Source organism: Meleagris gallopavo, chromosome 1 (genome assembly GCF_000146605.3).
Source record: "Meleagris gallopavo isolate NT-WF06-2002-E0010 breed Aviagen turkey brand Nicholas breeding stock chromosome 1, Turkey_5.1, whole genome shotgun sequence".
NCBI lineage: Eukaryota > Metazoa > Chordata > Aves > Galliformes > Phasianidae > Meleagris > Meleagris gallopavo.
Window position 1 is genome coordinate 65,896,150 of NC_015011.2, and position 16,206 is coordinate 65,912,355.

General features: G+C 34.8%; 1 protein-coding gene across 3 annotated transcripts in view; it reads right to left on the reverse strand.

Annotated features, from left to right (window-relative positions):
• Positions 1-527: 527 nt before the first annotated feature.
• ARNTL2 (aryl hydrocarbon receptor nuclear translocator like 2) overlaps positions 528-16,206 on the reverse strand; it is a 34,150-nt gene continuing 18,471 nt past the window's right edge. The window contains exons 7-16 of one of the 3 annotated variants that reach the window (XM_010715594.3): positions 14,640-14,757; positions 13,687-13,818; positions 11,805-12,045; positions 10,686-10,792; positions 9,913-10,063; positions 8,691-8,746; positions 7,803-7,911; positions 4,740-4,827; positions 2,939-3,047; positions 528-2,457 (exon numbers count right to left, since the gene is read on the reverse strand). In XM_010715594.3, coding sequence (XP_010713896.1) covers positions 2,324-2,457; positions 2,939-3,047; positions 4,740-4,827; positions 7,803-7,911; positions 8,691-8,746; positions 9,913-10,063; positions 10,686-10,792; positions 11,805-12,045; positions 13,687-13,818; positions 14,640-14,757 — 1,245 coding nt within the window. In that variant the 3' untranslated portion in view covers positions 528-2,323. Of the gene's footprint in view, positions 2,458-2,938; positions 3,048-4,739; positions 4,828-7,802; positions 7,912-8,690; positions 8,747-9,912; positions 10,064-10,685; positions 10,793-11,804; positions 12,046-13,686; positions 13,831-14,639; positions 14,758-16,206 lie in introns of those variants that run through there. The other 2 variants (XM_010715589.3, XM_031555231.1) reach the window with 2 other exon arrangements.

Here is a 16,206-nt window from a genome sequence, read left to right on the forward strand (position 1 = left end):
GCAGCAGCACCAGCTGTCCCTCAGCAGTTCATTCACCTCTCCACTTACCTTTTCTTGGATCTATTAACAGCACTGTTCTGAAATATGGCTTTGCAGCTTTTAAGCTGCAAGAATCAAGGTCCACAAATATCCCCACGAGCTCCATATTTGTGCAGAATCCAATTATTCTCATCTTGGATGGAGAACAAAATGGTTGCCTTCAGAAAAATCTTATGTGACACAAAACTTTCCAGTTGATTACTTCCTGGAATTCCAGGGAAACGCAATAAGGTTCCAAAACAGTGGCTTAACTCCGGAAGATCATATAAATCTTGTGAAAGAATTAATATGTTCCTTCAGTAACAACATCTGCACCATTTTTGAACTAATCAGTTAAGAAAAAAACTATGCTGAAGAGACTCTGTATAGCTGTAAGTCATTTTCTTATTTCTCTGTCTCAGCCGCAGTACTTCTTGTTTTATTTAGAATTTATTTTTACCTTAATGGTCAAAATCATAAAAAAAAAAAAAAAACATTTCACAATGGCAGAACTTTAAATTCTGAGTTTACTATTAGTACAAATACAAGTCTAACAATTATTAGAAAACGCCTGTGTTGTTGTTCTTTTTTCCCCACTTTGCTGCATGATACAGCCCCAAATTATTTTTCTGTGAAGAAACCAAACAGTTTATTCCAATAAAGCTAAAGAACAGGTAATTTTGGCCCCAGGTCTTCAAAAACCTGTGAATGCAGGAAATCACATGCAGGGTCAGTGCAAAATACTTACAGACAAGAAAAAAGAAAAAAAAAAATTAAACCAACAAACCATTCTAGAAAACACGGACAAGATGTCACCAAAAATTCATCATTTCTGAAAGAATTCATATCTATAAGATATAAAGCTGCTCTGTCAAAGCATAGCAAGTCAGTGCTGACAAATTGTGTATTCATTCACGGAAAGGTGGCTTCCTACAGTAGAAGCATGACATCTGGTGGCTGCTTAGAGAGAAGCCATCTATTTGTTCACACTTCATTCTGCCTCTGTAAGATCTGAAAGGGCTACCTGCCACCCACCTTTAAACTTCAAACAGATGTGACAGTGCTTACGGTTGGTGCTGACGGTTAAGTTTTCGTATTTGTATTAAACAAAGATGCACAAATATCAAATGCCTTTCAGTGCTTTCCTTTCATTACGTGAACTTAAACAAAAACTTTAAGAAAATCTATGTTTTTATGATATATAATTCACACACAAACTTGTCTATACATTTAATATTAGAAATAAAAAATCAATTTTATATATTTATGCTATATTGTTTTAATGCAATCTATTAAATGCCATGTTCTTGAGTAATCTGCTGTAACTGGGATACAGTCTTAGAAAAGCTGTCTCTCAAAAGAAGACCATTTTATATAGCACTACATTACACAAGTCTTTTAAAAAGTCACAGACTCCAGAAATAGAAAATCACCCTAATCTCCCAAAACAAAAATACTACAAAGGATACAACAGAATTTTAACATTTTTCATTAATGGTGCTATCCTCATTCTGGAACTAAGACAATCTACCCAAACTTCTCTAGTTAGTAAATAATCTGCGAAAAAAACAAAATGCTTTATTACAGGTATAGCGTTACTTTTCTTAGGTTCTACATGCTGTCCCTCTAATAATACATCAGAAATAATACAACCTAACAGTTATGATTCTGTTTCTCTTTCCTCATACCCTTATCAGGTTTATGTATTGGTATGACGATCTATTTATAATCCATGATCCCAGAAGTGTATGCTTCGCTTTCACTTTTGACTACAAAAATTGCATTTTTGAAAAGAACAAGGAATCAAAAACTGCATCATGTAGGAATTACGATACCTGATTTTAAAACTGTAGTGTGTGCATATCAGAGTTACGACGTAATAATGTAATAGTTATAAATATTTATAGACTCGAAGTACATTAGGTTCTAGAGAAAGCGACATAGATAATCAATGTTGTCCCGTTTGAAGCGAAAAATAAATAAAAGTTTAAGTGTTAAAACTAAGAAAAATATTTCTGTATATTGTACAGTACCTTTTAGTTAAAGCTTCTTAGAAAAAATATAAGCATTCCAGTTACAGATAGCTCAGTATTAAAATTTCAAAGTTCCCATCATGAAAAAAATATTGCATTTTTCCATAGTTGCAGCAGAAACTGTCTCTCTGTGAACAAGGCTTCAGTTTTTAAAAATATATTGATAGTACATAGGAATTCAAATGAAACATTAAAAAAAAAATACAGTACTGAGGATGTTCGGTTGTTGTGCATTAAGGATTTTAAATTCCGTCTCATTCCAAAAATCAGAACTAGAGAGCCCATTGTATATCACTGAGTTCAGCTGGATCCCCAAGTCCTCCATCGGCCTCCAAGTAATTCATAAGAGCAGTCATGGCAGTGTCATCATTTTCACATATTGCAAAGTCCAGCTGAGAATTACCACCTAAAAATTATTGAAACATTTATGTATGCGATACAAAGCATGAATAATATGGCAACTCTCCCAACAGATTTGTTTTTAAACAGCATCTTTCTCTGAAGTTCAGGCAAAAGTGTACAGTAATTGTTAAAAAAAAAAGAAATAATAGAAATAATGGCTGTATGCAGACAGTCAAAGGCTAGCTACTGAAACTCTTTATCCATGCAGTGAAGTTTGTACCACTGAAGCAGAAAAGTGTTTCCTACTACGTTGCCTTGCCTATCTTAAATGAATGCTCTTTCAAATCCTTACTTGAAGATCATAGCTCAACTGGAGGAGAGCTGTAATACAAGGGGATCTCTATTAAGAGTCCCCTCATCGTAAGACAGATACTGACAAATCTCTTGAAACTTTATAATTTCTACATGGTTGTATACTAGTGCACTGAAAAATATGGAATTATTATAAATGTCTTCTTCTGCAGCCAAAGAGAAGTAAATCTTACCGAGGAGGGGCTCATTACTGGGAAATGGAATAGCACCTTGGTTTTGTTCTGAAGTCTCCAGAACTTCTGCTTCTGAAGGACATAACTGAATCAACTCTTTATTCGGCACCTGAAAGAACAGAAGTAGAAGAAATAAATTTTAAATTTAACCATAATTATTAAATTACTGAAGCAGTAGTTATGTATTATTAAAATTAAAATACTATTATTAAATAATGTAAATAGCTGTCAAAGCGTAAAGAACTAAATAAGAGCTAATAAAAGATATGCATCAAGGCAGACCTATTGCATATAAAAATCTTTTATTTCTTTTTTTATTTAAATTTGTTTATTTATTTATTAACTAGAGTACACAGTGCCTCGGCCTTTGCAAAAATAAAAGGTGTTACTTACATATCTGTGAAAGGTACTTCACAGTTTTGGCATCTGCCCTATTGAGTGCTTAACTGAACAATCAGTAAATAAATCCAGCACAACAAGATGCTCTAGTATACAATTTCCATGTCTAGTACTGTAAACTATAAATTCCCAGTGACATCAATCTATGTCAATATTGACACATTCTTGCTAAAAGATAAAAACCCACATACCTTCTATATGTTATATGCATTATGCTACATGAATCATGAATTCGAGTATTTTCTATTATTAATTTGAATCTTGTTACCATAGGGATGGTGGAAGTCATCCAAATACAAATATACCAGCAAAAAAATATCCTTCTATTTGTTTCACATAGGACATATATACAATTTAGCAGAACAGATTTCTTGGGTTGCCTGTCTTGTGTATAGTCTGTTAGAAAATTATAATGAAGTTGAAATGCTTTACCAAAGCATTTTAAAACAAACAGCACAGAACAAAGGAACATCTTCAATAAATACAACTAAGTTATCCTTCTCATGAGATGCTGCATGCCAGAGAAAGTTCAGTACATGTATGTCAACTAACTCTTAGGAAGACACACCTTAAGTAGGGAAGGGGTAAACTGAGCATCATAAAAAAAAAAACCCAAACAATCCCCAGTGCAGAACAGTATTGTTATGCACTGAAAGAGCAATGGAAGGATAGACTGGCTTTAAATGGAAAGAAATTTACATTCAAAGAAGTGTAGATGTTTGTTCATACAGTGCACAATATACTAACAGTGATACACAATACACTTAGGTAAAAAAATATTTCATTCATAGCTTTAGCCAGTAACTCTAATAGATTAACAAAACAATGCATTCTATCTATTTTTCCAGAAGACTACTGGAGTACCTTCTAAGTAAAATTTTTAAACATTCAAGAACTGGGAACATGCAGCATGCTTTTTTAAAGGGGTCTTCAGGAACATCAAGGTTAAAGTACAGAAAAAACATTTGAGAAAAAGCAAGAACTGGTGTTTAACGTGGGCTGTCAATCTAAATTCAAGCAGGTAAGAAACACTTTTACTCTTTGACAACCACTTAGCAAAAGTTTTAGGGCAATACAAAGTTCAGAAAAGTCCTTATTATGTAAATCACATTCATCAAATTAAGCATATGGACAGTTCCAGCAAAGATCCTTGTAACTGAATAGTGACTGCAGTCCTCTTAGCTTCAGAGAATGGCCCCTTGAGGCTTGAAGTGATGTCCCAGTAACTAAGGTTGGCATTTCTGCTGCTGTCACGTGTCTTGCAATATAAATTTTAATAGCTGCCATGAAGCTGGCAATACCTAACACATTCTCTCACAAAAATGTGCCAGAGTAACTGGCTTAAACATGGGCTTTTTTTGACAGTAACTTCTCAGTTTTTTACAGACTGTGATATACTCACATTGCTGCAGTTTACAGTTAAAGCTGGAGACGGTGACTTTCTCAAGAGATGTGATGGACTTAACTCCCCAGGTGGTGAAGAATGCAACCTAAAATGATATGTACAGTTGATTTACCCATTTACCAAGTCACACTGATTATGAAATGAAAAACAGCCTGCTGCAGAACCCGCTAGATCTGTCCTCGCCAGTGATGAAGTATGAGCCAGCTAAACCGAGACGTTGTCCTAAATTCTCCTGAAGATTCTGAATTCTCTTGCTCTAGTTTTGATAATGCAAAAAGCATGAGAGATCGTTAAAGTCCATTGGTCTTAATTACTTGAGCACGTTTCTTTTTTCTTCAGTCATCAACACTGGCAGACCAAAGAGTACAAGGTTTCATTTATGCGTACTGGAATAAATAAGTATTTTTTAAATAAGTACCAAATATAGACAATGTAAGCAAGTTCTGCTAAATGGTGGAGGGAAAACTAACAACACATCCTCTCACCCTCCCTTACCAAACATGCCAGATATGAAAATAACATTGGAAATGTACCAGGATCTTTGTTCCCACCTCTACTTGCTCTTCCTGACTCCCAAGGGACAAGGCTGTAGAAGTGGGGCACTCTGAATGCTCCAGTTTACATCACATCCTCAGATGCAAAATGTGGTAAAGGAGGAAGGGTGGGAAACGTGTGAATAAACAGCCTGTAAGTGTAGTTGCTTGAGCAGAATATCTATTAGTTCCCTGCATTCCAAAATCCAGCATGCAATCTGGTAAGCTGCACTGCTGTCTCTAAATGCTGAGACAGGAAGACCAGATTGAATAACTTTGAGCATTGCTGTAACTGAAGTGATCATTCCTCAGATGCTAAGCCAATTCAAATGTGCTCATAAACAGAGGTGTAGATATGGCTCTGATGTTCTTTTTAACTTGGTCATGCTTAATGCACAGTTCTAAAGTCACCTGTGTCTCATGGATATTAAAAAACAAGAGAGGAAGTTCAGATATTATATGCATTCTATTGGATTATGTCTGTAGTCACATAATTACTTAATAAAAAAGAGCTGGTGTTAACTTCTTTTGTCTAACTTTGCTCATCTGATTGAGCATTTTCAACAAAAGTCAGGGGATCTAAATTAAGAATATAACACTCATGTTAGAAACTCTAAAGTAAGTATCAAGATAAGCTCTATGCTCAGGCCTGGACATTTACCATCAGGGATGAAAGCTTCTGCCAACTTACTTTGGTCTTCAAAAAATTTGATGGCTCTCATGGGAAGACCTTAAGAATGGGATTACTGAAGTGTAACATTATCTCTTCCATGCCAAAGGTACCAACAGGAATTTTTTGTCAGTGCTTTTCCTTCTCCTTTATGGATAATGTCAGTAACCTGTCAACACGCTGCAGATGGATTTATTTTTTTTTTTAATAGCAACCTTTTCATTCTATCACTTCTCATGCAATTATTCCTTCCTTCATTTCATTCAAAAGGAACAAGTCCCTGTGCAATTTGGCTATTTTAGAAAAGAGACATGACTTCACTGCTGGAAAGGGATTCCAAACTACGGGAAACAGAGTCAGAAAAATCTACCACTGTGACTCATCACATTTTCAAGCTCTGGCCATGGCTTTTACTGTTTCAGACAATAAAATACTGTGTTCTGATGAAAAGACAGCTGAGAAGAGAATCACGTTACGAGGAGATAATATGTAATCATGCAATTCAGTGTGCAGAAGAGCCAACTACGCTTTAACAATCTGACAGCCTTTTGCAGTAAGGCGACTAGCTTGGTGGAATAAAGGCATTACTAGTGGAAGATTTGATTTCAGTGAATTTTTAACAGTCTCCCATAACATTCTCACAGACAAGCTGACAAGGTGGTCATCTACTAAAGTCTAAGATGGCTTGGCTTGCTATTTTGCAAACAGTGGCCTATTAAACTATTCCTTACAGCTCTACCACAGTTTACAAAGCTGGTGTATTTCTTACTGGAAGTTTTAATATCACTGCAGTCCTTAGGCATGGTTGCAAATGTGCTGCTGGAAAAAATTACATGGGATCTTGGAATACATGGCATTTGAAAATATAAACAACTTCTCGGTGTTTCTTTACCTGGACCTGGAAAATGACCTAAAGTCAGAGGGATGGCTTCGTTAGCCAAAGCTACCATTTAGATGACTGGTCCTATCTTGATAAGATGATAGTACTGTTATGCTAGATCTGACCTTAACAAAAGCGGTTGGAACTTCTGATGAAGCCTTGATTCCTGAAAGAGCTGTGCATGTGGTTCCCCAAAGCCCTGGAATTAGCTGGCTCAAAGACTTTCTAAAAATGTTCTTAAATAACAAATGCTGACATAGTGCAAATTGATATTAAAACCTCTTTGTCTATAAGCAAAACCAGGCACCAAAGTGGATGCAAAATACAAAAGATACAGAATATATTCACATTAAAATTATGTTTCTTCCTTTGGAATTCATTTGGTACGCTGTGAAACAAGTTAGTTTTAAAAGGCTGAGTCTTTAATTCACAGCTTGAATCTGGCATGGATTTCCATTTCGAATGGTGGAGTCATATTTTTTTAAATCTACAGCTGGGTACAGGGGAGCAATTGAGCTATTACTTTAGTCTGTGTTCAGGACAATCAGGAAGGGACAAAACAGGCTATAAAAGCACTCTACTGGGTACTGTTTCAAGGAAATCTCTGTTTGCAGAGTGAAGCTATCAGAAAAATATAACCACCACTCACAGGCAAATAAATTTCCATTCCCTAACGTTTTATCTACACACTTTAATTTCAAACAAAGGAGAATTACAGTAATACTTCTGAAGATGTAGTTACATAATTCTTCCATTATTGCATCTCTAGAACAAAACTATTTATCAAGACCAGTGATGTGTATGGCCACACGAGATCTACATTAGCTTATAATTTGTACCATACAATGCCACTGTTCAACCAAAACATATTTAATGTATGCAATAAAAATGAAACTTGAACAATCCCCACATAAACACATATCCCCCTTCTCCATCTTTACTTAAAACCCTACCATATGATATTAAGTGTTTATTACCTTTGTAATTCTAATATTTCATTTGCAATTTCAGTTCCTATACTTCCAGCACCAAGAACTGTTCCAGAGGACATTCCAGGTACACTCACTAAAGACTGTTTTACAGCACCTACAGTTAATAAAATAAAATCTTAAGTTTGTAGCAGTTTCGTTATTCAGCAAGGAACAATCACCTTGAGGATTCATTTTAAAGCTATTTTTGTTCTACTCTCTTATTGCCAGAAATAAAATTCTATAGAACAGTAACCCTACAGGAATTGTTATCTTATTTGAAATACAAAGAAAAGTGAATAAAATTAATTTGAAAACTGATGATCTTCAGCAATGTAATCACTAGCTTTAATCATTATCACCTCTATACTCAGACAATTCAAAAAGAATGAGGAAAAAAAATGCTGTATTTTCACAAACTTTATACTTCAAAAGCAAATATTAAAAAGAACTTTATAGCAAGATAAAAGAAAACCACATAGACATCAGAACTTATGCACAGCAGAGAATTGTTAACAATATATATATATATGTTACCCTTTATTCTGTAGCTAAACTCAGTGCACCTGTATTTCTGCAGAAAACCAGAAAAAGCATGAAGAGACTGTGATAGAAGCATTGTGTCCTATCAAGCAAAAACCAAGTCGTATCAGGAGTTACTAGAGAAAAAAGATATGCTGCAAGCCTTTCTGATCACAGTTACATGAATTACATGAATTAGAATGCCGTGACTAAATGGAATTACTTTTAAAATTACCTCGTTAGAATTACCTTTAAAATTATTTTCCCTTGCACAACAACTTAGCACGACAAAAAAAATCCTGGATTGAATAAACCTAAAGTTTCATGGATTGATCAGGAGATGCACCTATGATAACTGTAAGAAACAACACTTGCCTTCTGCAGGCTGGGAACCATAGGAGACCTGTTCTTCAGCAGACTCATTGTGACCTCTAAGATTTAAATAAAAAAGCATCAAGCAAATCAGAAACATTTTCAATGGTAAAATCCATTGTATTTCTATTTTATTACAATCAGTGCTTTACAAAGAAGATCTAACATGCTGAATCTAGTAATAAAATGAGATATTCCTTACATATTTCAATGTTAAATTCTTTCTACTTTGATCTCTGAAGCACTGAATTAAATACTCATTTACACTCACTCCCAAAATCAGTAACTAAGGCCAACACAGTTGTTTATGTTACATGACAAGAATAAGACTGTCCTTTCTACTTATAGGAGGGAGAGCTATTAATCAGAAACAGCTGCTAATAGAACAGATCAGCAACTACGTTCTGCTGGCAGCTGCTGCCTACCTCCCCTCCTCTAGCTGCAGATGCCTGGATCTCCAGGGCAGGCAAAAGTGGCCTTTGGCTGTTGGCAGCACAGACTGCTTTAACTGCTCTTCTTTGTCTTGTTGGGGAAAAAGGACAAGGGCAAAATAGATAGGTAATGTTGGCTTAAGATTCGAACCAACTACAGAGTGGGTAAAAGGCCCCCAGACCACTCTGATGGAAATAAAATCACCTTCCTCCCCCTCCAAAAACCAAAGTTGTTGAGAAAGATGCTCAGTATCTTTGGAACAATCCAAATTATCATTCCATTGCAAGGCACAAGGAATAAAATGTAACAAAATAAGAATGTAACACACACTCCAACAGTTCATTTAATGTCCTGTGGGCAGCTGCCTTGCAATCTATTTGGAGAATATCTTTTTGTCCTGCCTTACATTTCCTACGATCTATCAGTTATGCTTCTCCTTATTCTAACACACGCAGACTTAAAAGCTCTGAAGGAAAAAAAATAATAATGCCACTTTTCCATTTATTTGTACCTATTTTCCTAAAAATATTTCTTCCTTTAATAAGAAACTCTTTCCTCTAATTTTTCAACTGGTAAATTGCACAGTTTCATAGTTAAATCCATGACCTGAGACTGAAATCAAAATCAACTGGTGCAAATCAAATGTCAAATGTTCTTCCACGTTAATCAACCTCTTTATGAACCGTTGGTATTTTCTAATCCTCTTCTGCTTTTTAAAGAGGTTGTTTTCTATTAATGCCAACTGTAATTAAGACAAAAACTAACATAGGGAATCATACAATGAATTACTTACAATACTACAGTGTTGTTTGATACAATGTACTCCAGTTCTTTGGTCCACGGATTCATGAAACTAAACCATTGACTCTTTAAAGTAATAAAACTTCCATCTTTTGCTCTAAATTTGTAGGAATTTGTAAATACTTTTTCTTTATTCTGCAACACTAGATAAGAAAGAGGAATTCCAATCACTATATTCATACTCCCAAGGACAGAGTTGAGCTAAAAAAAAATCTGTTTTGTGGTACCATAAAAACAAAATGTTTTTGATGACCAGAAATTCAAATTAAATGCCAGAAAAATGTTCAAGATAAGACCTTTATGAAATTAAACTACTGTTTTAACAATGCTACTAATCTTAAATGAGAGTCCACGTACTAAGTTTCTGCAGACAACTAATAGGAAGACTCCTGATTTGGTGAACTTTCACCAATGGTGTCTTTAATTACACTATTAGGCAATTTGGTCTTCAGGACTCCTTTATTCTTATAAAGAAAAATTGAAGCACAGGGTTGAAAGAGGCATTATTGCCCAGCAATTAAAGCACTGCACCAAGATCCAAGACAACAGAAGATTGTCTTGACAAGATCCTTGACAACAGAGAAGGAAACTCCATGGTTTTCTTATGCACTTTACAAAGGCATGTCTTAACACAGACACAGAAAGGGACAATGCTTAGATTGTCTAACTTCATTAATTCTCAGCTTCTGATTTTTTTATTTGCACTGTTTTCACACAGCAATTAATGTAGTTGTACATAGCCTGGGAGAACCAATCATTTTGTACCTTCTTTATGTTTTTCAGCTAGATGATTGTGATCATCTTGATGGCAGTACTCGTAACAAGAAGTTCCTAGAAGTTCTTGTGGCAGATACCCTAAAATTGCTGTTGCACTGTTAGAAATAAAAAAAATGAACTGCGGTGGACTCAAACAATTGCAATGCTTGCTTTCTTAAGTATCAGATAAAGCAGAAAATGAATATTTAAAGAAATAGATGCTTACGTTCATGTCTGGGAAAAGATATGGCATTAGGATAGCTCTAAAACAATAGCATATATCGACTGCAGTTTACCTTGAATCTGTTTGCAATGAATAATACAGGATAACAAGATTGTGTAAGAGTATCAATTCAAAGACAAAATAAGTGTTTAAATATGCAAATCACTTGCATGCACAATTTAAATGAACACAAAGTATATATGACTATTAGCTCTTCCAATTAGGCATTCAAAGTACCAAACCCACATGATGAGTCATTTAAAAAATTAATAGTTAAATTTTGCTCTGCTATATTAAGGAATTAGTTTGAACTAACACTTCTAGATATAAGATGAGATGGCTGAAAGCAATAACAGTCTTCCGGTGACAATAATGAAATTCAAAATGTGAAGTGGTAACAGACTGCATGACGAACAAAAATCTCTATTAGAAAAGTTCAGAAAATAGGAACTTGGCTTACAATTCTAGTGAAATAACTTTGGAACTCATTTAATATAATGTACTTGCTCCAAACATTATGATATAAATAAGCAGTCATTTTCAGTGAAGGGCTTATTACTTCTCTATTAGTGCAACTTACAAACAAATGTAACTTGTGTATGGGTATGATACTCTAACTTGAAATTTTTTATTATGAATATATAAGTATATAAGAGTACGTTATAATGCATTTTCATCTTGCGAGCCTACACTTCCCTAAAGGACAAAACACTTATTTTGCTACATTATATTTTATGTTTAGCAAACTGAAGTCCAAGGACTCAGATTCATGACAAGGCTCTTCACGTGTACAGCATCTGGAAATTCTAACCTGCTTAAGAAATTGCAGCCCTTTTTGACAGAAAAGTTTACAAAACCTAACCAAGTCATGCCATTTTCTTTTCATTAAAGAAGAAAACTCTTACCGCTGATCTACATAAACAAATTTTCCATCCATGGCAAATCGTGTAACAAATTCTGTTGCTTTGACTTTTATCTCTCCACTCTTTTGTGGAACGATGTAAGGGTGTAACCTCCCAATTGCAACAAGACAGTTAAAGTTACTACTGTTCTTTTCTACATCATTTTCCTCTTCTACTCCCACCTCACTAGGAGGCCAGTTCTTCATATATCCAGTACAGTGAATGGTACAATACTTTCTGTGATCTAATAGAAAGAAAGAAATTAAGCAGCTATGGTTCAAAATGTAATTTAAAAAAATCTTTCACCGTAAGACCAACAATCATATTTTATGCATTCTTACAACAACTGTAGAAGGCTATAGATAATGTGACAGCGTGTTTCTAAATCAATTTTTTACTACTTAATTTTGGCTTACCTGAATAGAGCGCTTCTAACCCTATGCAAGATTTAGGAAGATAAAGTATAGGTGTTGACAGTGCAGTATCACAGGAAAAAAAACAACAAAACAACAGCTTAGTAACCCACTGTTTCTCCTTCACATTTTATGTGCTGTACATCATAATAAACTAAATGAGCATTCTGTAGCTTCCAAATCGATTTATCTTGTATGAACACTAGAATTTTAACATTTTTACTGCCATTACTAAAAGAATCAACAAAGAGAGCAAACCAAAATAACCCAGATTACTTTCTATTTATCTCAGACTTCTGAAGTCCTCAATTTTCACAGGAACATAAATATTAAAGAACATTTAAGTTAAGCATACACTATCATTCATTTCTATGACTGGTAGAAACTTTTTGACCTCTACAATATCCCAATAACGTCAACATCCACAGAGATGATGTATCCTATAGTCCCTATCTTCCCCCAAAATTGGCAAAGTAATCTTAACATTTGTATTTTACCAAATTATGATTTACACAGATTTGACAGCATTAACTCTCAGCTATGGAGAACATGAACATCAATCAACTTTGTAAAATGAAAAATTGAGTAATCCTACTGTGACTGTCAGTTTTCCAAATTTTTAATGTGATCTCTCTGAATACTGCTTGCCCGAAAGCATGTTTGTAAGAGCTAAATTCTTATCTCACCAAGTTAGTTGACACATCAAGGGAGACAGAATTCCTCTGACTTACAATGACAGATCCATTTTAGAATGTATTCTTGTATGATATATCTCAACAGCAGCAGGTTACATTGAAATAGAAGAAATAGGAAGATTCCTTCGAGATCAATAATAATAATTTCTGCAGGTTTTTTTTTTTTTTTGCTAAAAATCAATGCCAAGATATTAACCAAAAGCTGGAAATTACATTTGTAAAAAGATTCATTCACTGAAAACGTGACAAGAATATATTGCTCTACAGGCATACAAACTCAATTAAAACTATGAACTAAATTAAAGATATTGGAAAAACACTGGAATCACACTGATAAATTAACTTTACTATTAAAAAAATAATCTGTAAGTACACACAATACAAAATGTAAATCAGATAAAGTTTTTACTTGCTTTTTTTCCTCCAAAACAGCAGATTTTGCAGGCCTTATTCATATAGTTATCTTCAAGACATATGTTACTTAGTTTAACTCTTCTGATCTGCTCCAGTGCTTTCAAAAATTTGACTAGAACAGATCGTGTCTCCTAAACCAACAATGCAACCCAGGTTCCTTCCTCCCTTCCTCTTCTCAGGAGTGAATAGGGAGGAGAAAGAGGACAATTAGACTGTTTTTCAGAACATATCTGCAGTACACACTTCTCTACAGCTACTATGTGAAATCAGTGATAATTAGAAAGGTCACACTACTGGCTTGGAACTTAAACATACTGAATTTCAAGACCGAAAGCCCCCATTTCAGCTACACTGTTTGAATACCTTTCTTCTTTGGGTTGGGTAAGCACTCCTTCTCTTCTTTGACTGTGGTCCTACTACATTTTATCCGACAGAAGAAGGAACGTCGAGCACCAGAATTCAGTCGAGCTGGTCCAGCTTGAAAATCTGTATGTACTTGCAAGCCAGCTTACAAAAATTTAGTAAAATAGTTAAAGAAAACAAAAAATCCAAGAATAAAACTGCTGAGTCCAAGGCCTTCGGTTTCTCATATGTTCTCCTTACTGTTTAGTTACCTAAATTTTGTCCTTACAATTACAAAAGAAAAAATGTCTAATAACTTTAAACAAGGCAAAGAAAATGTGGGCTGCCACACAGATTCCAAATTTAAAAAGAACTACAAAACTGAATTTAAGCTATACTTAACATTTTGAATCATACTGTAATAAATACACTTTATCAACTTTCAACTCCTATTTGTACACAGAGGAAGTGCAAAGATGCCTATAAAAGCCAGCTATAAAATAGTTATTAGCTGCAGAGTACATAATGCTTTTCATATCAGAAATAACTGTAAATAGATTTGGTTAAATTAGAATCGACACTTAGCATTTTCAGAGAAGACAGTGATTCTTGATACTGAAGTATTTTATTCCATGTTCGACTACATCAGGTCTTTTGTATTGACAAGACCTATCAAATACAAGAAAAAAAAGTAGTATGCCTGGTAGGAAGAATGTCAGACTACAACTTGGTAAATGTTCAACAACGCTAAATTCAATCACTCTTACTACCTACAAGTAAGTTCTTTTCTGTGCTAATTTTTAAACTGCAAGTGAATTATAAGCAGCAGATGAGCACTGAAACATGTTTTTTCATAGAAATTGTATTTCAAGCTTGTACATCCATGCACACAATTATTTCCTACATAAGAACTGACCTCATTAACATCTTTTAAAAATAAAAAAGGAATTTGAGTGAGTTCAAATACGACTTACTTTTGCCATCTACAAGCTTTTCTCTGGGAGAGATATCTGAAGATGAAAGTTGCTCCTTAACTTTGGCAACATCTTTTGGATGCAAGTAATCAAACAAACTTTGTCCAATTAAACTGGCCTATTTAAAAAAAAAACAAAAACAACACTGTTTTAGAACAGGACACTACATATTACAGACCTCAGAAAAGCAACATTCTGCACTATGGAAAAACCCACCTTGTAAAACACCACAGTTATTCTGAACTTTTATAGATCAATTTGCATTTATTTTTTCATTATTTATTATTATTTTTATCAAGCTGGGTAGCAAGATATATAATCTGTAACTTCCCTTTGAAAAAAAGTACTCAATTTAGTTGCATATTCAAAAAGATTGAGTGTTGTAAAACAGAATGGTTTTTTTCGTTTGTTTACTTAACACGATTCCCGATCCTTTAGAAAGGTTATGTGCACAGATTATTTTGAGGGTGGGGGGATAAGGGAAGAAATAGGAAGAAATTAATGCTACCTATGACTGTGAACTCTCAGTTAGTAGGACAAAAGAGCATTGCTAATCAGGAGTTGTCTGAAAGCTGCACAGAGCTTTCACCTCTGCGCTTCTTAGTTGAAGATATTTACAGGGATCTCCTTAGCTGGGATCCTTTCAACCTGCTGATTCTGCTGGTTCAAAGCTGGTCTGCTGCACTACTGTAAGCACCACTACCATCTTTTGAAAGAGGAAGGAACTCTCAAAGAAGTCGGCAACCTTTTTTTCTTTTCTTTCTGATTCCCTACCTTCTACACAGCAGGTCAAATCAAAGGGTAGAAAGGAGCTGTGTTAATGATCAGTATTGTAGACTGAAACTGCAACCCATTTTGGATCTTGCCACTTTCTATGTGATCAGTACATAAAAGGGGAACACTTCTTCAATAAACTAGAGTCAGAAATGGACATACTGCAAAGCTTCTAAGAAAGCAGGATAAACATTCAACCTCTTTCATTTACCCAGTCTCTATCTAAGCCTATTGTAAAGGTTGCCCTTCTCTGGACACACTCCAGGGCCTCGATGTCTTTCTTGTAGTGAGGGGCCCAAAAGTGAACACCGTACTCGAGGTGCAGCCTCACCAGAGCTGAGTATGGGGGATGATCACGTCCCTGCTCCTGCTGGCTATACTAGTTATGATATAGGCCAGGATGCCATTGGCTTTCTTGGCCACCTGGGCACACTGCTTTATAACCGATTTTCCTCAAGGCTTAAAAAAAAGAAAAAAAGAAAAAAAGAAAATCACCATTTAAAGGAAATCTCTTAGGGATAAAATTAGGACATTTCCAAGTTATCCTTTTCCCTCAGAGTAGCAATTCTACAGTATGATCAACTGAAACCCAGTTATTACTCAGGCCATGAACACTGATTGCACTTTGAAATTTTTATTCCGGGAAATTTAGCCTTAATTTGAAAGAGGTCAAACCAAAGATATTCTAAGAAATTATAGAAAAGGATACAATAAACCAACAACTTTTAAAACTTCTAAGTAAAACAAGCTCTAAGATAAACACAAACCAAGAAACTCAATTATAACCACCTGA